Raw genomic sequence first — 27,038 nt, forward strand, 5'->3', positions numbered from 1 at the left:
GAAAGAGTTTATCCTTTCATTTTGGTTAAAGGGAAGAAGGTTATCTTTACTGAAAGAAAGGATGGTAAACATGAGAAAGTAGAAAACAATAATAAAAAGCAACCTTAACATTTACATCAAGCCAAAAGCAAATTTGTGCTTATAAGTTAATAAAGATCTGATCGAACTTAAAAAAAATCTTTTACTTGGATACACTAAACCTCCTCCAAAAATTCTTTCTCAATAAAAGAAAAGACCTATTCACACCCTAATGTGTGACAAATCAACTTCTGAGTGTCCATATAGTAGCACTTCACTGTCATGGACTCATCACCAGTCTGAAACAAAATAAATGCTGCTATCAAGGGAGCTTCACTGTTGCTGTAAACCTCCTGTTTCCATGAAGGAGGACTGCAAGTCTGCTTACTGTGCTGGGCAGTCTGTCATGCAATCCAGCTTCCAGGGCCTGGGCATTTAGTCTGCGGAGCCCACGAGCCAGCCGGTCTATCAGGGAGTCCCTCTCCAGGAAGGCTCTGCACCCACGAGTGTTCCCTTGAACTGTCTCCATCAGAACGCTCAGGTTGTCCATCAGTTTTGCAAAGCAGTTCCTGGCTGTGCCAATCAGCGAGTTACTAGAAAGCCACAGCTCTGAATCTTTAAGAAAAAAACAACAAAAAGGAAACATCAAGCAGGTTATTAGTTCCCATTTCTTGTAATATCACGTTCGTTTTCACTTATACAGGATGGAACCTGTAAATATTCTGAAACACAGAATGCTGAATCTGAAACACTGTTCAAACTTTGCTTTTAAAGGATATGAATTCAATTTATTGAAAAGAGCGTGATCAAAGAAGAAAGTGCCTGAAACTGAATCTAAACACACTTGATTCAATGGCAACTTTTATACCAATTTAGTGTTTAGGCTTCTGGAAAATGCATCACCTTGTCTTTCTCCTGCTATTTCCCTTTATTCACATAAATTATCCCCCTTCTACTATCCTTTTTTCTGTGACAAAAATGTAGGGACTCTAAAGCTACAGGTTAATAAAGAACCAGGGGTGGCGGAAACGCAGATGAATCAAGGGAACCTGTATCAGTTCTCACTGTAAATAAACTCCAGAAACAGCCTTCTGCTTCCATGGCCTCTATATACCGAAACAATAAAATATCCTATCAGCTGTTCAAGAAAATTAATCTGTTCCAACAGTACAGAAATGTGATCATTCAGAGAATGTAGAAAAGGGTTATTATTTTAGCCTGCAATAAAATTACTCTTTCAGGGAAACAGCCCCACTTAAATTTGTATTGACTAGCTCAGGACATAAACTCTAGTCAAAGGTGTCTATCATAAATATTCAGAAATATCTCTTCAGAGCTATCTAAACAGAATAGTTTAGATAAAATCATAAAAATGGAAATTATATGACCACCCTGACTTATTTAATTTTTAAATATATTTCTGCTACAACAATATACAGTTAAAATTACCTTGGTTGCTGAGAACACCCTCCAGATCTGAGATAGAATTGATCATTGCAGTATAGAGGTTAGAGCTACACAACCAGTTAATTGCTTCAATACAGTCAACTCCTTCCTCTCCAAAACCTGTGAAACAGAAGTGCAGCTAGCAGGATAAATAAATCACAAAAATATGGCACACTGCTGCCTCCAGCTCTTTAAGAAATTAACCAAAAATAAGCATATAAACAAGAAATTAGTCAGGACAATTTAGACTGTTTGAAGCATGCTTCCAGAATGACATTAAAAAAAAAAAAAAAAAGTAGATGAATCTTCTAATTTGGAAAACATTTTTAATACCATTTATCCTTGTAGAGAGAAATATAAACTGGTCTGGCAACAGAAAGGAGCAAATAGACATAATCTCTAAAGAAAATTTTGAAATTCCATGCTAATATTTTACCTGAATCAGAAAGCAATTTTTGTGGGTTTTTAGGAAATAAATATTAAAAATTATTTTTAAAAAAAGAGGAAATACCTTTTCCAAAAAAAAAGGAAAATCGTTTAGGAACATTGCAAGATATTTACCACAGGGAAGATGCTGTAGCACCTAGGTCTGAAATCCATAACACAAATATCAAAAATATCAGATAGTGTTGAGTTCATGAGCATAACTGAAATTTTACCTGCAATTCTTAACCTAAGACTAGGCATTTTCTCTTAGAGTGAAATGCATTTGTCAAGCAATATAAAAAACATAAATCCATAAATAACATTTGTCAAAATGTCACTAAATATGTTTTTATGCCCCAGCACTAAAAATAATATTCCTCTTTGTTATTCCCTAAACGTGCAATTTGATGTAACTCTTTAAAAACATTTCACTTACGGGTCACGGGATGCCTGCCTCTGGATTCTCCCAGACAAACTTGAATTCCAGGGCTTCCTCTGCATCCGTCTGACCAGACGAAAAAGGTACAAGAATATCGGGCCAGACCCCTCAGCCTGTTGGCAGCCAGAGCTACAATCACAGCTCTTCGGAACACATAAGCCAGGCTCTTGGCTCTTCTTTGCCTTATCCTGACTTCGTCCTGGTTTCTTTCCATGACAGCAGGGAGAGCATAAAGGAGGCTGACGATCTTGTGGTTCAATAGTTGTTGCTGGTTCACCTGTTCCTGGAGAATGTCTCTTTGGCAAGACATGGCGCACAGTCGGCCGTAGAGAGAGCACAAGGCCCCTGATAGCAGTGCAGAGGCTGCCAGCAGGAATGAGCGTGCCTTGAAAGCATCTAATAATGAATTTTTCAAGGTATTGTTTTCCTGGGCCAGTTTGTCGGAGAGTTGTTCAAGGCCATAGAGTTTTTGCCTGTTTTTCTGCACCGTTTCTTCACATTCCTGCGACAGAAACAAACCAAACTATAATGGACGAAACATTAACTACATGGTTTTTACCTAGACAAGAATGAAAAGAAAATTTAGCTTTGCCATTCAAATGATGCATTAAAGGGGCAAAAGTTGTTAGTAATAATCGTGATGAAAGTGTCTCTTCTAGTAAGCAATTACAGAATAAGATGTATGAAACAAAAACAGTGGTAGGAGGGAAATTTACATGATAATCAATTGCAAATGGACTCCTGATTTCTGAAAACAATCCACCAACACCGTGACAGCTCACAGAAGGTCCAACACCACCTGTCTGCCCACAATACAGTTTTATTAATTGACTTAACAATAGTAATAACATCCTCCAATTTCAGAGAGAACACTGCTGTACCAAGCAGAAAGCCAGTGTAAGTGAGAGGAAAAACATAAGGAAGTCTGGAACATGAAAGTTGACAGATTGAATTTTTCAGCATGCAAAGACTTCCAGTCCTGAAATCTGCATCAAATACAGCATTATTCTCTAAAGTAAGTTGCAGTAACTCACAAATAACAAGGGACATCTATTTCCTTTATTCATTATGCTTTTAATTGAAACAGGTATGAAGGAGTGTGATGATAAAGACAGTAAATGGTGGTTGTGGAATAACAGGGAACATTTTGGATTGCAAATAACTCATCTAACAAGGAGTGACAGTTTCACACTTTTAGGCCGCTCCTCACTGTAGTATCAGAAAAACAGAGTTGCTTAACACCGTTGAAATCTACCACTGCTTTTAGGGTCAGTACCTACGTAACTAAATTTATCCCCAGGTGATACCACATTATTGTTATTCTATACAATCTCTGCAAATGATGATGCTGAAAAAGTAGCTGCTGCCCTCAGTAATTCTTAAAACAAGCAAAGTTGATCTTACAGCTTTAACATTCTCAGAAAAAGAATACTGCTATCTGCAGATGAAATCAGGCTTCTCAGCTGGGCCTGAAGACTAAATTCTCTTCAACAAATGCTTCCTCAAAGTAATTTATTTCTTATTTTAAGTGATGTTAATATTAGCACAGGGATGGGTTGGTTTGTTGTTTGGTTTGGGATTTTTTTAAACTTTAAATGTATACTAAAATTCCCAAATGACCTTTAACTGCTAAGAGGCTTAAACTATTGAAATAATCCATTCAATTTTTAAAGAAAAAAAAAATTAGAAGTTCACAGCACCATACCTGTGATCTTGCATGAATTTCTGCAAGGGCGTTTGAGTACTGCTGTTCAAGATATTGCTTTTCTTTCTGCGACCAGTGCTCCTGTGCTTTTAACTGTTCAGACATTTTCTCCAAAGCATCCTCCTGGTTCTGCTGAAGGTCGTTCATAGTGTCAGTCTTGTGCTTGCAAATATATTCTAGGTGAGATATCTGTGTGACAAGCATTTCAGAAGAAATTATTATTTACCTTTTCACTTTAAGTTAAGCACAAACTATTCCAGCATAAAATCTAAACTGCAGTTTTTTCAATATTTTATTAAAACTAAGTAAAACCCTTTCATGGCAGATAAATTACTTGGTTCTCAAAACAAAACTGAAATATATTTTGAAACAAAGTATTTTATTTGGTTTCGGTTTTGCTATCCTTCTACCACCTTGTCACCCTCTTTGCAGGAAACCTGAGCCAGACAATTCATAATATTTTTTAATGATTGTATTAAATTTTAGTAAACTATTAATCCAAATATATCCTTTAGAAGTTTGTGATGATTGCAAACAATAATTAAAACACAGCTTTTAATTTTTTATTTGTTTGTTTGTGGTTTTTGGGTTTTTTTTTCTGTTGAAAAGTCAAGACATTCCAGATTATTATTAAGTTTTAAAACAATTTCAGGGAATTCTAGCACAGAGAATTTTTTCCTTACAAATAGCTCATATGTTTATGATGTATTTTCAACAAATATGAAGGGATTCACTCTTGTGGTTTAACACTGCACTTCTCATGCAAGCTAAATGGAGGAATGAACCAAGCCAACAATGATCCCCAAATGCACACACCTGAACTTTCTGTTCCTAGAAAATATCAAGATACTTCCAGATAGCTCACGCTGAATTGTGTGGAAAAAAAGCTTTTTCAGCACAGTCTAAAATACCACAAAAGCTGCTAAGTACATGAGAAGAACCCTAGAGACCTCACAATCAGTCTTAATAACAATCCTTAATTAAAAAGCAAGCAACAATAAGACACAAGCCCTACAAACACTGCCAACAGTGTTCACCTTCCCTTCCCTTTCCTCATCTCCTTCAAAAGAGAAACAAACCAGAACACAAAGTGATACCCTAAAGAGCTCTTTAGGCATAGCTTAGCCTTTGGAGCCAGCTGAGTTATTTTAGGAGGGGCTTTTTCCTTCCTAAAACCACAAGGTTTTCTGGGGAGAAAAGCCATGTAAGCTCATTTGCTTCAAAACCTTTCAGAAAAATACAGCTCCTCCTTCATACAGATCCTGACATGTTTTATAATAGGTATTTCTGTTTGTTTCTGAATAAAAATGTCATAATCTAAAGTTACAATTAAACAAAAAAACCCCTCACTGGCACTCTTTCAAATAGTACATTTAAATCGTAAACACATAATTAAAAGGTGATATTCCTTGAGAAAGTGTATTTTGCCTCTGGATTATAGTAAAATAAAGACTTGATTTATGACTGTAAATGACTATGTTCAGTGAATTTCTTCATCAGTAAGATGAATTTATTGTCTTTTAATTAGGTCCCTGTGGCTACTATCAAATTGTCCTTTCAGAATATCCTGCACAGAAGGTGGAGCTGGGAGATTTGATGCACACTCTACTCACATCTAAATGCCCCTGGCAAAAAACTGAGCAGCGGACAAGCCATAATTAATGGTGCTCGTTCGTTAGTGTCCAAATCCTTTTTTGGGGGGATGAATATCAGTCCTTTTTAACGAGATTGCAGTGTGAATAAATGTCACTGAGCTCAGCAGAGGCAGCTGATGCCTGGGAACACTCACCCTCTGGTTAGCCTTGTTGAAGTTTGAGACCAGGGCTTCAACATTCTCATGCAAGAGTGCACAAAGCTCTGTCCAAGGTAATTCTTCCAGGGGGACGTTTGTCTGTCTGGAAAGCACCTGGGCATTTGCCAGGGTCTGGTATAAGTTCAGGAGGATGGACATCTCCCTCTGGAACACAAAGAAAAAAATTAATTGCTGTAGCTGGGCGATGTTAAAATCAAAAGAGGTGCATCATATGTGCGATAGCAGCGCTGAGCACAGCTGAAAACGAGCCCTTAAGGTTCATTCTCACAGCTTTAAAAAATTCCTCAGTTCATTTCTAATAATTGCAGCCATAATATTGCATAATATTACAGCAGAGTAAGAAAACAGATTTCACAAAATTTATCTAGTTAGACACAGTATGTAAATAAAGTATGTGAGTAAATCCCAGTCTTGTGGGGGCCACAACCATGACCTGGCAGCTAAAAATTTCCATGCTCTTAGTGGATGCAATTCATTCACCCATGTTAATACCTTGAGGTGCCTCCAAATTGTGCCCCAACACTTGCACAGCACACAGAAAACTGTCCATTTGGCTTGGCAGCACAATACACTCTAAATTCCTTTAAAAATTTGTTTTGTGTGGATTATATATGATTAATCAGCTGGCCAAAATGGGCCTACAGCTCCTTCAGTCAAGCTCCACAAGCCATTCCTCATTTATTTACAGTGATTTTAATCAGTAGTATATTAAATTGATTAAAAATAAATTTTAGCAACAACAGCATGCAGTAGAAATTCAATTGTTCATACTTTCAGTTCATACAAGTGCCTTAAGATAACAGAAAGCTGTTTCTCAAATGCTGTATCAGTACATTCAGAGATCAATACAAGATTAGCAGACTAGAGTGGAAAGAACATATTCAGGAAGCATAAAAATGGTATAAAATATGGAAAAATACTGTATAGGTCAAGAAAGCAGGAGGGGAAAATGAATGGAAGAGAACACAGTGGCATTTTCACACAATTTAAGCATAGGTATAGCAGAGACTAACAGCAATATATTAAATGTTATCTATACTTAGTTTCTGCTACAGTCTTCTGCTTTTTCATTTTGGGAAGCAAAATCAGAGCTGTCTCAATGGACTAGTAAACAGGATCACATACAGGCACTTCTGCTTCCCAAACAAATACAAACAGCTTTGGGAAAATGCAAAGCCATCCAAGGCAATAAATACCTGATCTCAAGGCAACCACTAATACAACTCTTCCAAAAATGAGCATTTTTATCACCTGCTCAGGACAGTCTTGTGGTTTGAAATCTTTTGAGTAAAACAATTAAAACAACCAGCTCTATGAATATGACAGTGAGACAACCCTTTATTTATTAACCTTTCAATAATATAACATTAATTTTGAGTCTACCATTAAATACTGTTTCCATTTCTAGAAATCTTGATCATGAATGGAATCTTGTCCATAATTCTTGTTGTGTCATATATTTTACTAAGGAATACAAATAAAAAGGAAAACTCCTGCCACAGCAACAGCTAGCAAGCACTTTAGGTTAAGCAAGAATTTTAGTAGAATGTTTTCAGCTTGCAATTGTGTTTTGTAGTTATAAATAGCAAACATTAATGCCTGTAGTTAGGGCAGACATTTGCTTTTGTCTGTATGTATTCCTTTTGTGCCTGATGAAATTACTTTTTCAGGCTAACTAGGCCAGCAAATATCTTTTAATACATTAATGCTTGCATGGAAGAAGCTGGTATTCTCCCAGAAAGAAAAAAGAAGATCCTGATTTTATTTGTCTACAGCTTGTGAATCACAGGTCTGCCTGGGCAGTGGACAGCACTGAGACAAAATGTGGAATCACTCCATCAACTGAACAAAAGACACCCACAAATCTGAAGACTCTCTGATGCAGGTCTCTGCTCCTGTCCACAGGGAACAGACCTCATGTACCTTCCATGCTCAGAGCTCTGAGAGAGAAAGAGGAGAAGTTTCCAAGCCACCAGAAAAAAAAAATATTTATATTGCTAGGAGTAGAAAGAGAGCAAATGTTACCACACTATGAAAGGAGAGATTTTCTAAACATGCTGACAACTTTCCTTAGTCCCTGCTGCTATGCAAAATGATGACAAAATTGTTATTCAAGGTGTAGCTGGGTAAAGACAGTAGAAAAGCCCAAAGTGGTCACATAAGAGGAGAAAGTTTTCAGAAAATAATCCAGCAAAATACATCCAATGTGCCAAATCCACAGCAAAACAAGTAAAAAACAAAACAGCAACAAAAAAATCCCCTCTGCTTTTCCACCTGAAAGCTTGAAACAATTTTCAGGAAATTTTTACAGTCAAATACTTGCACTAAAATTAAAAGGGTGTATGAAATAGAAATAAGCATTTCTACAATGGTAGCTAATGAAACTTGATAAAAAAGTTAGGTAGAAAGAACATTCTTCACATGATATGATAATCAATATCTACAAAATGCCTTAATTAGAAATGCCAGTACATCCTACCCATACTTTAAAAATATTTTCAAATTAGCTTCTCCAAGTCATTGGCTACATTTATTCATGTAGTAAATTTTTTTAAAGGTAACATAATAACAAAAAGGGTGAGAGAATGGCAGAGTTCTTCCGCAGCTCAGCACAGCACATGCAGCAAATCCTTACCACAGTAAATATTTTGACAGTATGTTTTAAAACACCTAAACAATGTGTGTCACATATTTTTCCTTACTATTGAGCGCTTTTTATTTGTATTTGCAATTTACTATTGAGGATTTTTTTCCTTACTATTGAGCCTTCATGCAGGCTGAAGCTGTCTGGAGGAACCACTAATGTGGCACTGGGATCTTGAGCTCTCCTCATTGCCTCAACCTTGTCTTTCCATTCCATACCGTAGGTTATATGCTGTCTTGGTGAACTGGAAAGTTTCCACAAAAAAGATACTTTAACCAAAATTACTTTTGTCGAATGCTCTATGTTCTTTTAAATGATAATCAATGGATATGGCAGATACCACTTTAGCACATCACATGGATCCTGAAGCTGCTTGCCTTTCTTAATTGAATGAAGACATTTATATTCCTTCTAAGAAAGATTTTTCAAGAGGTTATATTTTCAGTTACCAAGCCTGGTGTCATGCAATTCATAAGATTATTTGGAATGCGGCCTCAAAGTTACATATAACAAACAGAATTCTTCATATTTTAATTAGCACAACAGCTGTCTTCAGAGAGACCATGTTGCATCTTGCATCATCAGCCCTGATTTCAACTACAGTTCTTGCTCTTAAGATTTCCACATGCCTGACCCTACTCTGGTCTGACTTTGAAAGCAAGCTACCCAGAATTTTAATCTGTTCTTCTACTGTGTCAGTCAGGAAAACAGACATATCAAGAGCCTGGCATGACTAACCAGGCAGCTGATGAGGAAACTACAAGGTCAAACAACAGCATAAACAACACAGAAGCACAGAGAGGGAATGCAAGGAAGAATTTTAAAAGATTGCCTGAGTATTTAAGCATGGTATCAGGAAAGCCAAAAGCTTGCTTAAAAATGATGTTTGCAAAGGATGACAAAGGTTTCTCCAGCTCAAGTTTTAAGTATCTTACTAAAAACATGTCCATAATCATGAATCTTGAATGAGTTGCTCAGACCACAAACTTCCTTTCTTCTGGGAAAACTGATTTTTTTCCTTCTCCACTACTCCTTGTGTGAGTAAGTCAAAAGAAACACCTGTGTATACAGACCCAAATAGTTCTAGGCTGAAAGAGAGGTCACCCAAGTTCTGCGACCACAGGCACAGCAGACTGTGTGGTGGAAACATCCCAAGAGATTTCCTGTGCTCTCACACTTTTCAATATTTTTTAACCATGTAAAGCTTTCTACAGTCATTCAAAAGTTGAAAACAAAGATTACCCACTATAAATGATACCCAACTTCTTGACAGGAGTCTTAGAGATCCAACTGACTCACTGAAATGGAAAACAATGTTTTCATAATAATATAAGAATTGGACATCTTTTGGATATCTACTGGATATCTATTCCTACACTCACCCCAAACACTACTGGAGGCTGGACCCTACCATAAATATGATTTTCAAAATTTTTGGTTCTGTAGCAGGCCAGTTATTATCTGTACCATTCACAATAGCTTTGGTTACTGATATGGGCCTGTTATTAATGGACTGCCAGGTTCTGAACCTTTAGCTTGGTTTGGCACATTGCCCTAGAATTTTCTGCTGACTGAAAATTGCAGGGAATTTTCTATGAGTTGTAGAAAACTACGAGTTGTACTCAAGCTGTCTATTGCCATTTTGGAATGGCTTTAAAAGGAAACTTACGCTTTTTTTCCTGTCTCAAGAGCATTCACTGGCTCTCTGAAATCTTCCCTTGCTACTCCTTCTGGCAAAGCTTGTCTCCTGCCGCGCTGATCTTCATTCAAAATGTCCTCGAGTTCTTGAATTCTCAACTACCAAGTGTTAAGAAAGCAGTTAAGGGAAGTTAGGAAAGGCTACCATGGTCTTTAATGCTGTTCACTGCTCTGTTCTTTTAATAGAATATATTCACCTGCTTTTTACAGGTGAATATATTCTATTAATTCTGTATGGAATAAGAAAGCATTGAACACACATAGAAATGTATTAATACATAGAGTTCAAAACAGAGAGAAATAGATATGCTGACCAAAAGCACATTTTGTTGTCCTTGTGTGGTGTTTGGATTTTCCTGATTTCAATTATTTATATTACTGAAGTTTTCCAGGAGAATTCTATTCATTAAGTAGGCTCATAAAAGTGTAGGATAAACAGTAAAAGCTACACTTGCACTCAGAGCAAAGCTCATGTGGAGCTTGTTCATGTACATAAACAAGGAAGAAAACCTGCTGTGTTCTTCACCCAAAGAAGATAAATCTCTAACTTCCAGGAATGTTACCTTTCCCTTTGTATGTTGTAAAAGTACAGAAGGAATAAAAAAAACCTGCATCATCATTACTTATTTAATCATCACTTCAGAAATCCAAGCACCTGTACTTAGAAAAAGTAATAAAAAAATAACTGACTGAAGAAGTGGAAATGCTTTTTTGTGTTCCTCAGAAAATAAGAAAAAATTAATGACATTCCCTTTTGTTTTCTCATTTAGTTTTTCAAAATTCCACTGTTAGTCAGATCACTCAGCAGATCAAAAGATCACTCAGCAATCATCTTTCAGGTTTTTCACTTTTTTTTTTAATAAATCCTAATTGCTTTAATGGATCAAACCCTGTGTCACACAGGGTTTAGTAATACAAAAATTGAATATTCAAGTATACATATCGCATTTTTTCATATATTCAGACTTTTCTAGTAACAGCAGATGTAATAGCTGAAATTAACTCTGAATAATTACATTTGGAACTGCAGTCTCACGATGCATTAATATCTCACACCTAGAGAAGTTGGGTGAGTGCACTCTATCTCTGAAATTACCTTAGTGCCCATTCCAGAGATATAGGACAGAATATTTTAGCAGTTTAACTATTGTGAAACATTTCCTTTCCCCTCACTGTTTCAATGCTACTTTGAATTCTAAAACATAAGAATGTGATATTTTATTTTAATATTGATTCTATTAACTTGATAGTTCCCTGGAAATAAAGGAGATGTTTTTCTATTACCTTTTACAGTTTTGACAATCATTGCAAAAATATCTACTCAGTGTTTTCACTGGAGCAAGGAAATCTTAACATCTTTGGAAGATTGCACCTTTACAAGTCCATCTTCTATTTTACTGCAAACTTCCACCAAATATTTAATCAAAAGTTTACCTGCATGACATCTGTAGTGTATTTACATTCTACATGTGCTAGTCTTGCTGCTGCAGCATCATCCTCCAGTTCCTTTATTTTCACTGCAGCTGCCTAAAAGTACATTTTAAAAATATCTAAGTCCAGAAAGATGATAACATCATGCAAAGACAACTTTATTTGTTCAGTTTATTAGGTCTCCATGAACCAACCTGTGGTATCTGAACTACTTGCACTTTGGAACTGTGAAAACTCATGTCAATAAACAAATGAAAGGAAATCATTACATATCCAGAATATAAAGTAATATTTTCTATTTAGTGAAAGAAATTGATGTAGGATTATGCTCTTGCTACAGTTTTTATAGTCACAGATACGTGTCTCTACATAAAGGCCTGGACATGATATTTCAATTGAAAAAATGTTTTTAGCAAAAGCAGTAACTACAGAGCTGCTATAATAGAAATTCACATGAAATTTTAATTACATTGTTTCCTATCAAAAACATCATCTCACTTTGACTGATGATTGATTTGAAAAGAACAATACACCCCAAAATGACTTCTGCCTTCAAGTGATGCCACAAAGATGAAGAAAAGGACATTAATATTAAAAGTAATTTAAGACACTCAAGGTTACACAGATACAAGTAAAGTCATTGATTTTGGACAGGTAAAGCAAAGTAGCAAGTATGTGAGACTGAATCCTAACTCTAGGCACTTCAGTTAGGGAAACATTAACTGAAAAATAAATAAATAAATAAAATTTACATACTAGCTGTTGGCAATAAATTTAAACTCTGTATAAGCCCGCACATTCACAAACGGAAATAATTGAAAAACAGAGATCTGTGGAAGGCCTATTAAAGAAAAAGTCACAGCACAGAGATCACCAAACCCCCTCCACAAAAGCATCAGCCAAAAGGCTTAAGCTTTGCCTCCTCCCACAAGACCTATCTGCTTAACATGCTTAAATAAAAAATTTTAAAAACTCACAAATCCTGCACAAATACTTCCTCTATACCTCTATGTTGCTAAGATTGCTTTCCCAGTGACATAAACCCCTTTCCATCTGCAGTTCAAACACCACTCTCAGGTCAGGCTCACAGCATTCACCTGTGAATCCACATTTCCTGCCAAGTGACACTCCACATTTTGTTAACCAAACACAGGGCACTCATAGCCTGACTCAGAGGTTTCACCCCTCAGAAATGAGACTGCTCAGTTGTGCCTGTGCTTGCTGAGGCTCCCAGCAGCAGGCAGAAAGCTTTACCTCCAGTTCTTTGAGGAGCCTCTCCTGCCGTTTGTTCTTGATTTCCAGAGAGTTGGCCTGGAGCCTCAGCACCTTGGCGCAGCCATTGTGCTCTGCCTCCATGTCCTTCAGCTTCTTGGCAATGCTTTGCAGGGCAGCATTAGTTTTCTAAAGGTAAACAGGTAAAGGAATAAATAAATATGCCAAGAGGCGCTTTTTCTATGATAAAGTATTGCAGTTGAGAGTTCAACAGAGAAATGGAGACTGCATCAGAAGATGATGTTAGAATTTTAAAATCTACGACGCCAGCACATGTCAACAGAAGTGTTTACCCAACAGCAGAGATGCTTTTGATTCACCATCAAGAAATCTATGTTGGCCTAAAAAATCACTGTGAACATGATCTTCTGTGGTAACACTAAAATCAATACCAGATCTCCACAGGACATCTTTCCCTAAAAGAGTACAGCCCTTCCAATCTCTTCTGTCTCCCAGCTCCATGGCAACGATAGAAACAGAGTTCATTGCGTGAACTTTTGTCCCCCCACAGGGGATATTTTTGTTATGATTTTGATTGCTGAAACTTCAAATCAGAGGTTTTTTAGAAACAGTTAGTCCCACAGACTAAATAATTTTGATTTCTGGTATTCTGAAAAGGATTTGCTACTATCTAGTCCTCAGTAGAATAAAATAATCTGGTCCCCACTCAATTTCTGCATACAGAAATTGAACTAAGCTGCAGGCTGGAAGCATTACTTCAATTACTGGACACTGCAGCTCCATGAAATCACTGCTACAGAATCCCCATTGTCCATATGAATTTCATTTAAATTTAAGGTAATCCTCTGGCTTTGAATGTCCAGCAAGACAGTTTTCTTCCCTTCAGAATGCAAGATAAATAAATAAACAAAAATTAACCGTCTTCTACATTTCCTAACATTTCTACTCTATACCTATTAAGATACAGAAATATCAGGTTTATCTTCCTAATATTAACAAATTTGAACTGGGGAATGTGAAATAAGTAGCAGGTAGTTTGCTGTGAAATACTACAAAAAATCTAAAAACATTTTCTACTGGAAATATAATTAACATTAGAAAACTAAAATTGTCGTGAGTATATCAAGCCCGTTAAGCAAGTCAGAATGAGCTGCAGGATTTCAGAATTTTGAAGAATTTCTGAACTTTTCGGAGGTGATATGACTGTTGAATACTATCCCCATAATATTTGCTCATGAAAAACACAGCTGTTTGGGTTTTTGTGGGTTTTTTGTTTGTTTGTTTGTTTGTTTTTCTAAATGACACAATCTCCCAGGTATTCGAAGGAAAAACCCGTGAAGGGCCATGGACTCCTGCCTAACCACGAGGCGATGCTACTGCCCTTCCTATCGCATCTGAGCCCTCCTATCCTGGGCCAGGATCCGCCCAACAGATCCTGTCACAAAGCAGAGAAGGTGATTTTTCCTGCATGCTCATTCCAGAGGCACATTTCAATACTCCATGACTCCACTCCCATGCCTACCTCAGCATTTTCACAGCCAAGTTCAGAATTACGGTTTGTGACCTGCAGTTTTTCCAGCCAGGATTTGCCTACATGCTCAGAATCCCACTTCTCTTCACTTATTAAGACCACAATTAAATCTCCTTAGCTTTCATTTTGTAACTCAGAATAATTAAAGGAGATTTAAGCCAGGCCTGTACATACACAACACAAAATACTGCAATGCATTCAAAGTCATAATTTATAAACCCAAACATTTCTGATGTTCATCTGACAAGTTTAAATGAATTCAGCTTTCAATGCAGTCAAGCCCAGATGTAAGAATTTTCATTTCCTGGAATTTTATAACTATACATAACATAACTCTAGGGTGATGGCAGTGGAACAATTTAACATTTTTATTACTGAAGCAGGTTAGGGTTTGGCACCTACCAGTGAATCACATTTTCATTTCAGTGAGTTTTAAAGACTTTTGAGTTCAGTGACATCAAGATTCTGAAACCCTACAGCTCACTCTGGCCTGTTTAACTAGATGTATTCATGGCAATCTTAGTCTACTCATGCTAATTACATTTCCTACAATTTTGTAGCTTTAATACATTTACCAACAAAACCCCTTCCTCTACAACCACTGTCAGAGAACACTGCCAGGGGACTGACAGACAACACAATGTCCTGAGCCATACACTGCTCCTTTTGTCCTGTTTCAAGGACAAACATCACTCGACAGAGCATGGCATACTTTTTCAATGCTGATTTTTGATGCAGCATTAAACTCTCTGAATGTAGCTCCTATAAAACACTGTACACAACAGAAGGCAATACCCTTCCAGAGCCTCCTCAAGCTAACTCAGCCACTTCTGTTGGCCAGAACTCAGAGCTTACCCTGCTGCCCCTGGCATCTTGAAAAGGAAAACTCTTCCTAAAAGTGGGCTTCTTCACAGCCGATATCCTGCCCAGCTTTACAAGGATCAGCTTTGAATAAAAACTGGTTTGTGTTTCTGCTTGTTTTGAGAAGGACATCATGTCCTGTCCCCAAGCTCCTCTGTTTTTCACTACCACTGAGTACTGATAATTTGGGTTAGGTGTTTACCATGACAAACAGGCACAACACCTTCCATCAAAGCCCCAAACCAGCATTACACACTAAGTGTAATAACTTCATAATTCTGTAACTTCATTACTTCTGTAATCTCCAGAATTATTCTGCAGTATTTAGCTATTTGGGTTTTTTTTCCCCCTTAAAGCAGAAAAACTCCAACCCACCCCACACTTTGCACCAAAAAACTTTCAGCCAGCATCTCATGGAACTTTCCATCTATTAATACATCATACCTGAAAAGCCATTTCTGCTTCAGCTTTTTCTCTAATGAGGAATTCTAGCTCAGCAAGGTGTACTCTGTGGATGTTATCCCTCTCCACTGCACATCTTTGTTGCTCTGCTTGAAGCTGCCACTGATCACTTTGAGCTATTTTGTCAATCTCTGATGCTTTTTGCTGATGTCTGTCATTGATTACTGTTGTTTACAAAAAAAAAAAAAAAAAAAAGCGAGAAAGAGAAAAAGAAAAATATCACTGAAAATTAGCATGTTCAGAAAAAAAGTATAATGAACATAAGTTCCTCTGTGTATTGTGATATCCTGTGAAACACTGGAACAGTAACACTTCCAGTTTCACTACAGAGAAACAATCACATTTTGTGTTCCTGCAGCATCTTTCACACAAGTGAGGCCTCTATAGCATAGGGAACTTAATAACTTAATTACATTTTTCTGCAACACTTGGCTAGCTTATTTCCAAATATTTATGAGATACTTCAGTCTGTAGCAATTAATTTCAAGATCATTTTAAGTATCAATAAAGACAAACACCAGCCACATGAAAATGATTCTAGGAAAACCTTAGGCAGGTTGGGCTAATGAGCAAAGGCTTAGCTTTTCTGGGGAAATTTACTGCTGCTCAAGAGAGTTAAATCTTCAGCCCAATGGTTGCCCCAAGATAGGGAAATACTGGATCTACTTCTCTGTGAAAGCTTAAATGCCAAGGAAGAGCTCTTTTCCTAAAAGCAGTTTTACTAGGAACTTTGCTTCATTTCACAGACTCAGTCAAAATATGTCGTATTTTTTTTTTATGTTGCTGAGTACAACTAGTTATGTTGGCATTTATGTGATCACCACTTTCTAATAGATTTTTACTTCAAATTCATCCCATTCTTCTGAAATTTCTTCCTAGATGGAGAAGAGGGAGAAAACCAGAAGAGACATGTTGGGAAAACACAGAGAATTAGTGGACACAATGATGGAAAAGACCTGTCAGATGTCAGGAATCGAACCTCAAGAAGAACAGCAGAAAAACAGTTTGGAGAAGATGTGGGATCTCAGCACCTCAGGATGGAGGTGCAGAGAGGCCGAGACCACCCTTGGGGGGCTCGGGAATCCTGGAATGTTGCCAGAAGTGTCTGGTGGCAGGATTTTGATCCTACACAGGAGATGAGACCTGTATGAGGGCTGGGAGGAATTCACTGGGTGAATGGTGAAGGGATAAGTTAGTTAAAGTGTAGAACACAGGGTTTAGGATTTTGGTACAGGGGGGTCTAAAGAAGTAAGATGGAGGAATTGGGGCGTGTCCTGTCCTTCTTCTTCTTCTTCTTGGCCTCCATCTTCTGTGGTGGTGGTGGCACTTTGGGATTGGTCATTACTAAAAGTGCACCGGTTAATAAGGGTAGAAGGTATTGGGGAGAAATAGTAAATATTGTATACGTAACTTCGAGTATAAAGATAAGTGACCGCCCAGGGGGCTCGCAGTGTGCCCATGGCTGACTTGCTGTGCAGACCTCTGTCGGGCTGAAAGAAAATCTTTTAGATAAACAATTAATAAACACCGAGACCGAGACAAGATCAGAAGTCTCTCCTCGTTCTTTGAAGCGTCGGCTCTCCAAGGCCATCCCTGGGCCTTTCCAGGCCACCTAAACAGCAACAGCCAGAAAACCCAACAAGAAGATATAAAGACAGGCCACAAGTGAGGTGCTCTGTCCAAGAAGTTAAGTTGAGATTGTGTCAAAAACACCATACGAGGTGAGCAAGGCTCCAAGAGACAAGGAAGAAGAAGCAGTAAGTTAAAAACTGAAAAAGAAATGAGAAGCAACACGGCAACTATTTGGCTTTGACATTTGTCACAATGAAAACAAAACCGGGGGAAAAAAACCAGCAAATAACAGAATAAAACTAAACTAAACTAAACTAACAAAAAAAAAAAAAAAAACCCTACCAAACAAAAAACAGCTTGAGAAATTTAAACCAACCAAGATTTTTGTAATTTGTGTGTTCTCCAAATGAATGAAAGTGCAGAATTCTTATTATCTTTTAAAAATATGGCAGTATAAATGCACTTTTAAGTTTCAGAGTCTCCTTCCATCCTTGTAAAGTTACAAAGTTCATGAGTGCTCAGGTCTTTTCAGTGAACACCAAAGATTCACAAATACATCTCCCGTACTGAATTTAAACAGCATTTTATCTACTTAGGTAACAACAACAACAAAAAAATCTCCCCAGCTTTTAAGAGTGAGAAATCTCTTTCTGTTTGAGAAGAATTAATAATTTGAGTTTCTGAATGCCAAACTAGTAGGGGAAAAATGTGCTGGTAAAACCATTCCTTTCCACATACTAAACAAAACCAAAGATGACATGAAGAGGCCAGATATGAGCAACAAAAAGCTAGAAATATCTGAAAAGGTGAAAGAAAAAAGCAGCACGATGAGAACTCCAGGGTAGAAAGAAAAAGCTTTTTGGAAAGAGTGTAAACAAATAAACAGGATTTGATTTTATTTTTTTCCCCCTGAAAACAAAAAGGAAGAACTGCTGGACATAGTGATAAGCAGGATGGGGAGAGGGACTCCTTAATTACAATTCTGTACACACTGAAGGAAGAAATAACAGAAGGTAAAGAGCAAGAGAAAAAAAGGTATTGATAGGCATAGCAGGTTATATTTAATTCATACGAGACAGCAAGTGTTCTGCAAAATCTTATGAGCTTATAGAAGCAGATGAGTAACACATGGGAAAATAAGAAAATAAGAGACTTTCAAAGAATGCTGTAACTGTAAAACCTTGTGCAATCTCTGCTTTTTTAATGACTTGGGACTGGTGTATCCTCTGGCCATGATTATTTTTTTTTTGAAAATTACCTTGAAGTTCCATAACTTTGGTTTTTGCATCACACAGTTCATCCTCTGCAGAACACAGCTGTAAATTAGCTTCTTTTCTAGCAAATTTCATTTCACTCTCCAGATTTTGACGAAGAAGTTCTCCTTTCTCAAGTTCCAACCTTAATTGCAGTATTTCTTTTTCATAGCGAGACATCTAGAAAATAAATATTTCAGAGATTGCATTCACAGCTACCATCTTATCCCATCTGATTTTTAAATACAGTCTTGAAACCACACATTTTAAATACTTTTATTTTTTTAATGCAAACTGATTCTGTTCCTAGATCATTTTCATGTACCTTAAATGTACCTCTCTGTTTTTCCAAATGTGCTCTGCCTTAAGAAAATAAAAGCTACAATTATATTCCACAGGCAATTTTATGGTAACTGTACTTAGCAACTAGAAAAGCAGTTGTGTTGGGATATTACATTATCAGACACCTAAGAACTCACTATGTAAACACAAACTTTAGTCCAATGATGTTCGGCAGTCAAGCAGAATGCCATTAAACAAAACAAACAAAACAAAGAAAAGGCTTCAAAAAGGACTCCTATCTGGTGTAAGAAAGATAGTCTAGTCAGTGCTGCCAAAAACTAGACCCAGGAAACCACATTCAAGCCATTAGAACTCAAGAAGGTGGAAAGTAAAACATGAATTTCTTCAGAACATCTACAAAGCAGCAGCATCCTTAATGCATGCTCCATTCATAGGAAATAATTTAGCCCCCTTACAAAGATTTTCCCTGATGCTCTTGTGGCAAACTGGTACCTAAATGAAGTAGCAGTGAGAAAATGCTTCATTAAAATTTTCTTTAGTTTGAATTTTATTACTGATATAAGTAACAATTCTGCTCTTATCAGTTTTTTAGGGGCATCTGGTGTGGATGCTCATTCATCTGTTTCCTATTAAATACAGCCAATAAACCAAGTTTGTTGCTCCCTATCCATTTGTTTAAGGATTGCTGCTTCTTACACAGTGACTTGCCCTTGTCCTGATCCCATTGCTCCATCAATGGTGGGGTGATTCTGTAAAATGGACCCCTGGAATTACTGGGATTAAAACACTCAGACAAACAAACAAACCACATCTTATGCTGAGAATTCCAAAGCTGGGGGTGCAAAATATTCCTCTGCATGTTTGTACTGTTGTGTAGTGCTCAGGTTTCTTACACACACCTTCAGCTCTTAGCAATGACACTAAAAATGATATCAGTTCCTAGGGACAGGCATGAGATATCTGTACAGTGCTACTTTGTTATTTTCCAACTTCTGAATGTGATTTTTACTCACCTGATGAGAGGATCATTTCAAGGAAACAAATTGCATTTAAGGAAATTAATTTTATTCTTACCCTTAGAATAAATTACATTTATTCTAAGGGTAAAATAAAGCAAACAAAAAAAAACCCTTACCTCTTTATTGTGTTGATTGTTTAATTCCAAATTTATTTTCTCCAGACTTTGGAGTTTTCTTCTCAGATCTTCAACAGTGTTCATTTCCATTTTATTTAAATCCTGATGCAATGGTACCTCTTGTAACTGATTATCTGAGCTGAAAAATGTGTTTTGAAAACACATGAGCATTTCTTTGAAGTTTTAATGCTTCCTTATTTCAATTCCCCAATCATGGGTCCAGAGTTTTAAACCTTCACATAAGTAAAATTATTTTGTGCAGTTTTCTTCTTGCTGTTGCTCTTTGAAGAAAGGATTATATAGAATTGCTTATTGTGCAAGATATGAGATATGTGGCAGCAGGAACTTAAAAGAGAGATTCACTTTGGATTAATAAAGTGGATTTAAGCATAACATATTAATTATTATTTTTCAGTATATTTGTTTCCAATAATGAACTTCCATAATTTTTGATAATTAACTTCCAGGAGGCATAGAAATGTAATTCCAATTATGTGAGTTAAAACAACTGCAAGCTTTTTGTCTCCACAAAAAGTCTCATTTTTTAACATTAGTTACCATCTCAAAACCATCTCTGTCACGAAACAAATGCACAGATGTGGGAAAACCCTCTCTTTTTAGACTTTGTCTTCTGAGATACATACATTCAAACCACAGACATGCAACTGATCACAGACACGACACAAATTGAAGGCTTAGTCCCCCAAACTACCCTGTTTCATCATAATTTCCACTACTATTTTAGTTAAAACATAATCTACTTGGCAATTAGCAGAATCAGTCCTCAAGCACCACAAACAATAACAAAAGAGTCAACACCAAGTTTCTATATATAAAGTGAAAAATTTATACATATGATATATAAATTTATATATATACATACACACATAAATATATGCAGATACATATATATGTATGCATATACATATAAACAGTTACATAAAAAACTTATTTATTAACCAGGTAAATAATTTAAAGTGAAATTATTATAACTTCAAACTGGAAAATTTTTCAGTTATTTCAGTTCTTGAATATCAGTGTTCACATTATTTCATATGTTCATTTTCACATTATTTTAAATATGTAAGACTGAAACAATTATTTTATCCAGACAAAAAGTGCAAGAGTTTATGGGCAATAAATGTGAAATACATTGATAAAAGAAACATGATTAAATTAAGCACTAAACTAGTATCATATAATGCAGAAATGTAACTACCAAAATACCTTTGTCTACATGAAGTATTTTTTACAGAAGTAACACTATACTGGCATTTAAATATTAGATCTTCTAAATAAAAAGTCACTTTTTATTTAGAAGATCTACCCCTAGATTTGTGTATAGGCACAGTTAACATTTTTCATGACCAAAAATTTACCTGATGACATATTTTTCTCTTTTTTTTTTTTTTTTTTTGACTGGCCAAAGAGACAAATACTATCAATAAGGGGATCTGTAACTTAGGTTAAATCTTGCCTTTAAAGACATTATTACTCTTAAGGAAATTTCAGTTTTTTAGTTGCAGACCATAAATATTTTATAATTGAATAAATAGTAAGTATTTTCCCATTTAAAAAGAAGACAGACATCATCTGTCAGATCAGAACAGCTATATGTCATCAGAAATTGTTCCATAAGGTGCCGTGTTCTTAATACATTTTATATATTTAATAAATGTAGAGACAATAATCATCAAAACCTGCATGCACTGCATTATTAGTGTTCAGTACTTACTACCAAAGCCATACCCAAAGCAAGCAACATGAATCAAAGAGCAAGAGATCAACAACAATTAAAATCACTATTTTTAGTGCAACTCAGCTCCTGCAGTAAGAAGATTTGGAAATAAGTAGAACCCGAGGAGCTAGAGCATCTGTAAGCTGAATAAAATCTTGTTTGTGGACATCATGTAATAGGTTTGAGTGGCCCTTTTTTCTCTCTTTCTGGGGAAAACACAGAAGAAATAAAGGCAAGTAATATCATTCAGAGATGATGAATAAAGTACCAGTCTCAGTTGAAAATAGCTAAAAGCCAGACAGCACCAAGGGGGAAAAATGAAACCCAAACTGAAAACTGGGGAAGACTTGGTCCAAGAAAAAGGGTTATGGAAAGGGTAACCATTTATTTGGTGTGTAGGCAGCAGGGGAGTAATTTACCTTATTTAAACCTGGTGAGATGTAATATTATTTTCATGGAGGCCACACAGAATGGAAGCAAGAGAAAAATGACTTTTTGTAAAAACCTTTAAGGCTTTTAATTAACTAATTAAAATTAACTAACTTACTAATTAAGTTAATTAAATTACACTGGTTTGTGTGGCAGTCAGAGATAAAGAAATCTGTTTCTTTCAGCTCTCCTATGAAATATCCACCAAGAAAAAATCATAATGGAGATACAAATTAAAACTTAGAGGAGAAACTATCTATCCAATAAACTATTCTGCTTAACTGAATCTGTGGGGGGGAGAATAAAAAAAACCCAAATCCATACCATGCAGAAATTATGTGAGAACACAAGCATTAGCAAATTAAGGATGCCATGGAAATGAAAAATATTTCATTATTATTATTAAATAATAATGCTTTATTAGTATTAAAGCATTAAAACAGAGAACATAATATTAAGTACTGGCAAAAAAAGCATTAGACACCTTTTGAAATAGCATTTTATGCACAGCTTCTGAAGTCACAATGCAATTGGTGGAAACTTAAAAATATATATCAGAAAACCCTATTTTTTTTCTTAGTATAGAACAACAACAACAACAACAATAGAAAAAAGAAAAAACAAAAAAACCCCAAAAAACCAAAATCAACAACCAAAAAACCCTCAAACCAATGAAAACAAACAAATGAACAAAAAATTCCCCAGCCGACCAGTGTCAGAACTGTTGAACTATTGCTTATGCTGCCCCCTTCATTTTGGTTGTCTGCTTATACATTTTCAAATAAAATGGAAACTAGCCTTAAGGATTTTTGTTTCTGTGGTACTTTCTTTAATTGTCACAGTGTCATGGTTTGGGCCTGGCGCAGAGCCAGTGCCCCCATGAGAATACCCTCTCCCTGGTGTCTGCTGTGAGATGTGACCAGGAATAAGCAAAGCAGGCTCCAACTTAGAAATAAAGAAAACTTTATTACCTAAACTACAAGAGAAGAAGGAAAAAAACTATAAGGGAAAAAATTGAAAACCTTACAAAAGCACTTTCCTCCTTCCCACCACCAAAATTTCCCAATCTGATACATTCCCCCAAATCACCAACTGCCCAGTCTGGCACCACCCTTTAGAATACTCAAACTTCAGTCCATGAAGAGGAGAGGAGTCCTTCTTGCACCATAGGCTTTCCCTGGAAACACGCTGAAACCTCGTGTGCTTCCATGTCACTCAGCACCGCCCGGAAAGTCCTGTTGCCATTTTGTGACATCTTCCTTCCATGCCCAGTGCTCTCACCACTGTGCATGGACCAGAGCTGCTTCTAGGGTTGTCTTTTAAGGATGCCTTGTCTCACTCCAAAAAGGTACAGTCTCTCCTTCGGGACATCTGTCCCCCTCCATTTTTTCCCACCCCCTGGGGCCGAGGGGTCCCCACAATGAACCCTCCTGGTTCTGAAGCACTGCCTCCCCCTAAATGCAGTCTCTGTGTCACAGGAATAATACTGGGTGAGTCTATGGCTACACAAGAAAAGTCCAGCCAAAAGGCCACTCCAATCAAATCTCTTCCCACTCAGCCCGTCTTCTCCACGTCCCTCGGGCCTAGTCCTTGGTTATCTCATTTCCTATCTTTCTTCTTATGCAGGTCCAAGGAGGATCAGCATTTTTGCAAGGTCCCAGTCATGTAAGAAAAAGGGTTAAACATTTCGGTCTCTGTCTGTCCCAGAGCTCCAGCACTCCCACACTTGCTGCTGCTCCAGCCGGCACCTCCTCGTTGCATTCCCCCCCGCTTCTCCTCCTGGGCTGGCTGCTATCACATTCCGTCGTCGCCAGCTCTCCCTCTCTCTCTCCTGGGGGGCAGGGGGTGGCTGCCCAATGTCTCTTGGGGCTCCTCCACCCTTCCATCCTCAAGCGCCTCCTCACTCCCATCTCTGTCCAGGCCTAGGCCTACCACATGGCTGCCCCTCCCCCGCCCCGCCCAGCAGAAGCATCTGGACGGGGGAAGGAAGATCCGACCTCTTTGCCTCGGAGTCCCAAGAGAGTCTGCTACAGCTGAAGCTCTGGTTTTTAACCCCTGTGTCTTCTCGGAGGTGTGTCCAAACCCCACTGGCCACACCAGGTGCCAATATCAAAATCCGAGCACCCATTGGTTTGACCACAGCATCCCAGAATTCCCCCTTCTTCCTGGTCAAACCACCACACACAGCATGGCCAGCAAGTGCAGTACTTTATGAAAACTTTCTACTACCACTTCTAGGAGATTTTTCCTCCCATCTTCATTTAACAGCTAGAAGTGTGACAACCACAAAGCTGTCAGAAGATTCAGCCAAAGGCAAAACTGCACAAAGTCCCTAGAAGGTTTCAAAATATGCACAATTTGCAGCCTAACAAAATTCAGAGAATGTTTTCTACTTCCATTTTCATATATTAGTTGTTCATCAACTCTTGATTTTGAGCTGAAATACATTTTTTACCAACTACAGCTTTTAATAAGATACCATTTTTATTAAGACACCATTTTTAACAGGAATTTAAGAGCTTTCAAAAAAGCATATGAGCAGGTGAAATAGCTCCTGAGTTCTACATCACAGAAGGTATTTTGTAGCTCAAAACCTAAATTCTCAGTTTTCACTTCACAAGCCTGCTGCTTACAGGGAGCATTGACCATTGCAGAAAAGCAACTTTTCAATAGGTTCAATTCCACAGCTGGCAGAAAATGCAGAGTAGTTTTGCAATTGAGAGGAATGTTCTTTCATTTACTACCTAGGAGTGTAAGTTTGCTAAACTTCTGCAGCTAAGGGAGCAGACTGCAGTCTGATTTTCTAACCAACTCCGTATTTGTGAAATTTTGCAGTTCCCATATAACTGGCAGTTTTGTACAGACTAAAGAGAGACAAATTGCTTGTGCCAAAGATCAAACTTTTATCAGGTTATAAAACACAGGGGTCATGAAATGATTTAAAGCCAACCTCTACCACCCCGATTAATTTGGAAAACCCTCCTGTGCCTCCTGGGCAGTGTTCCTGCTTGCTGGCAGAAACTGTCTCTACCTCCTGATGACTCTATGACAGTCTGCATCTCTCACAGCATATCTGGTTCTTACTCAACCTGAATTGTATCATTTCAGGCATTCAGAAAATAAATAAGCCAAAAAAGCAGGAATTAATCTGTTAGGCTTAAAAAATCCAGAACTGGACCTTACCTAATAGGTTGACTGGAAGCGACGTTGTCTGAAGGGGCTGAACTCATGGTTTCCAAACTGTGGTTTTTTGAAGTCTATAAACTGTGGAGGATTAAGAACACAGTTCACCATATATACTTTTACTCAATGAGCTTCAAAGATCAGCTTCTTCTATATCATTAAACTATCAAGGCATCTAGCAGAGACATGCTTTGCTTTATTTGTCAGCCTACTAAAATATTGATTTTTTAAACCACTCATACTACCATGTCACGTGACCAATTACCACAACTGCAATTTGACATCAGCTTTGGGAAATAGAATTGTACTGCTATTCTTCTAAGCCTGACTATTGTAGAGAAATAAATATGTATATATAGCAGGATATCCACTGTCAGAGTTTTCAGAACACCAATAAAAAATATTATGTTTGTATAGATTGAGCTACATTCCTCCTAAGCAGATTACAAACTCTCCTTCTCTTCAAAACAATTCTACACAATTCTAAGGGAGATAAATAAAGGTACTAAGGTACTGTGATTTTTTAAGTAGATCAGATATCCAAGGTTGCCTGCCTAATAGAACACTTGCTATGTTAAAGGCTGCTAAGTCTTTCACAATTTGTGCAGAATTTTTGCTTTAAGATGTAGCCCTGAAAACTAACAAATTAGTTTTTCATAACATTATTCTTTTTATTATTGCAACTTACACCAAAATCTCATAATGAACAGGAAAAAAAATGTAGTTTCATAACAGAATCAAAATGTTTTCTGTCACATCCACATCATTCTGAAGTTTTAAAACTTCTTTAAATTACTCTGAAGTCACATAGCGGAAAAGAAAAAACTGAATCTGAAGAGTGTCACCTGAGAATGCTAAAGATTTTGAATATGCAACATTCCTCTGTTAAAATATGTATCGATAGCTTACTAGCATACAAAGGATAAATTCAGAAAATGTGCTATTTCACTTAGGAAAAAAAAATTCCAGTGCCATGGAGCAGCTTGTGGGAGCTCCAAAATTAACCAAAACAGCAGAGGAAGTTTTTGCTTGGGGAATTACGTTTGATGTGTCACTAAAACCTTGTGTCAGTTTATTCTTGCAAACTTCCGAATAGATGCTGAATACTTCCCAATAGGCCCCTGATTTAGATGTGAGGAATAAATTCTCCTCAGTGAGGGTGTTGAGACCCTGGCACGGCGTGCCCAGAGCAGCCGTGGCTGCCCCATCCCTGGGGGTGTCCCAGATCAGGCTGGACAGGGCTTGGAGCAGCAGCCTGGGACAGCAGAATGGATCCCTGCCCACGGCAGAGGGTGGAACAGGACGGCATTTGAAGGTCCCGCGCCGTTTGAAGGTGATGGAGAACACTCGAGGATAAACCCAACCGTGATTTTAAGGGGCGCCAACTTAAACCAGGCAAAAGCCCCGACCTATAACAAACCCGCAGTGAGCCCACAGAAACTCACCGGAGTTCTGGAGCTGTCCCGATGGTGCTCGCCCTCCAGCATGCCAAGCTGGGACTGCCGCAGGAATTCCAGGGGCCAGGCGGAGCCCCGGACGGGAATTCCGCGGCTGCCTGGATACGCGGGGTGATGTCACAGCGCCCCGAACGCAGCGCGGGGCTCCCGCCGCTCTCTGCCGCCTCCAGAAATGTCTAAAGGCTTCAAAAGGACTCCCGACGGTAAAACGTAACTGCGGGGAGCCAAAAGGACCCACTGACACCACAGCCGGGCTGATGT

The 27,038-nt window shown here is 37.6% G+C and overlaps 1 protein-coding gene across 1 annotated transcript in view; it reads right to left on the minus strand.

The window, feature by feature from the left end:
* LOC131571259 (coiled-coil domain-containing protein 171-like) overlaps positions 1-26,807 on the minus strand; it is a 49,707-nt gene extending 22,900 nt beyond the window's left edge. Inside the window, exons 1-12 of the mRNA XM_058823905.1 lie at positions 26,766-26,807; positions 18,538-18,712; positions 15,690-15,871; positions 12,875-13,021; positions 11,624-11,716; positions 10,161-10,288; positions 8,606-8,735; positions 5,824-5,991; positions 4,035-4,223; positions 2,327-2,831; positions 1,468-1,584; positions 407-633 (exon numbers count right to left, since the gene is read on the minus strand). Coding sequence (XP_058679888.1) covers positions 407-633; positions 1,468-1,584; positions 2,327-2,831; positions 4,035-4,223; positions 5,824-5,991; positions 8,606-8,735; positions 10,161-10,288; positions 11,624-11,716; positions 12,875-13,021; positions 15,690-15,871; positions 18,538-18,712; positions 26,766-26,807 — 2,103 coding nt within the window. The remainder of the gene's footprint in view (positions 1-406; positions 634-1,467; positions 1,585-2,326; positions 2,832-4,034; positions 4,224-5,823; positions 5,992-8,605; positions 8,736-10,160; positions 10,289-11,623; positions 11,717-12,874; positions 13,022-15,689; positions 15,872-18,537; positions 18,713-26,765) is intronic.
* Between the last annotated feature and the right edge of the window lie 231 nt (positions 26,808-27,038).

Source organism: Ammospiza caudacuta, chromosome Z (genome assembly GCF_027887145.1).
Source record: "Ammospiza caudacuta isolate bAmmCau1 chromosome Z, bAmmCau1.pri, whole genome shotgun sequence".
NCBI lineage: Eukaryota > Metazoa > Chordata > Aves > Passeriformes > Passerellidae > Ammospiza > Ammospiza caudacuta.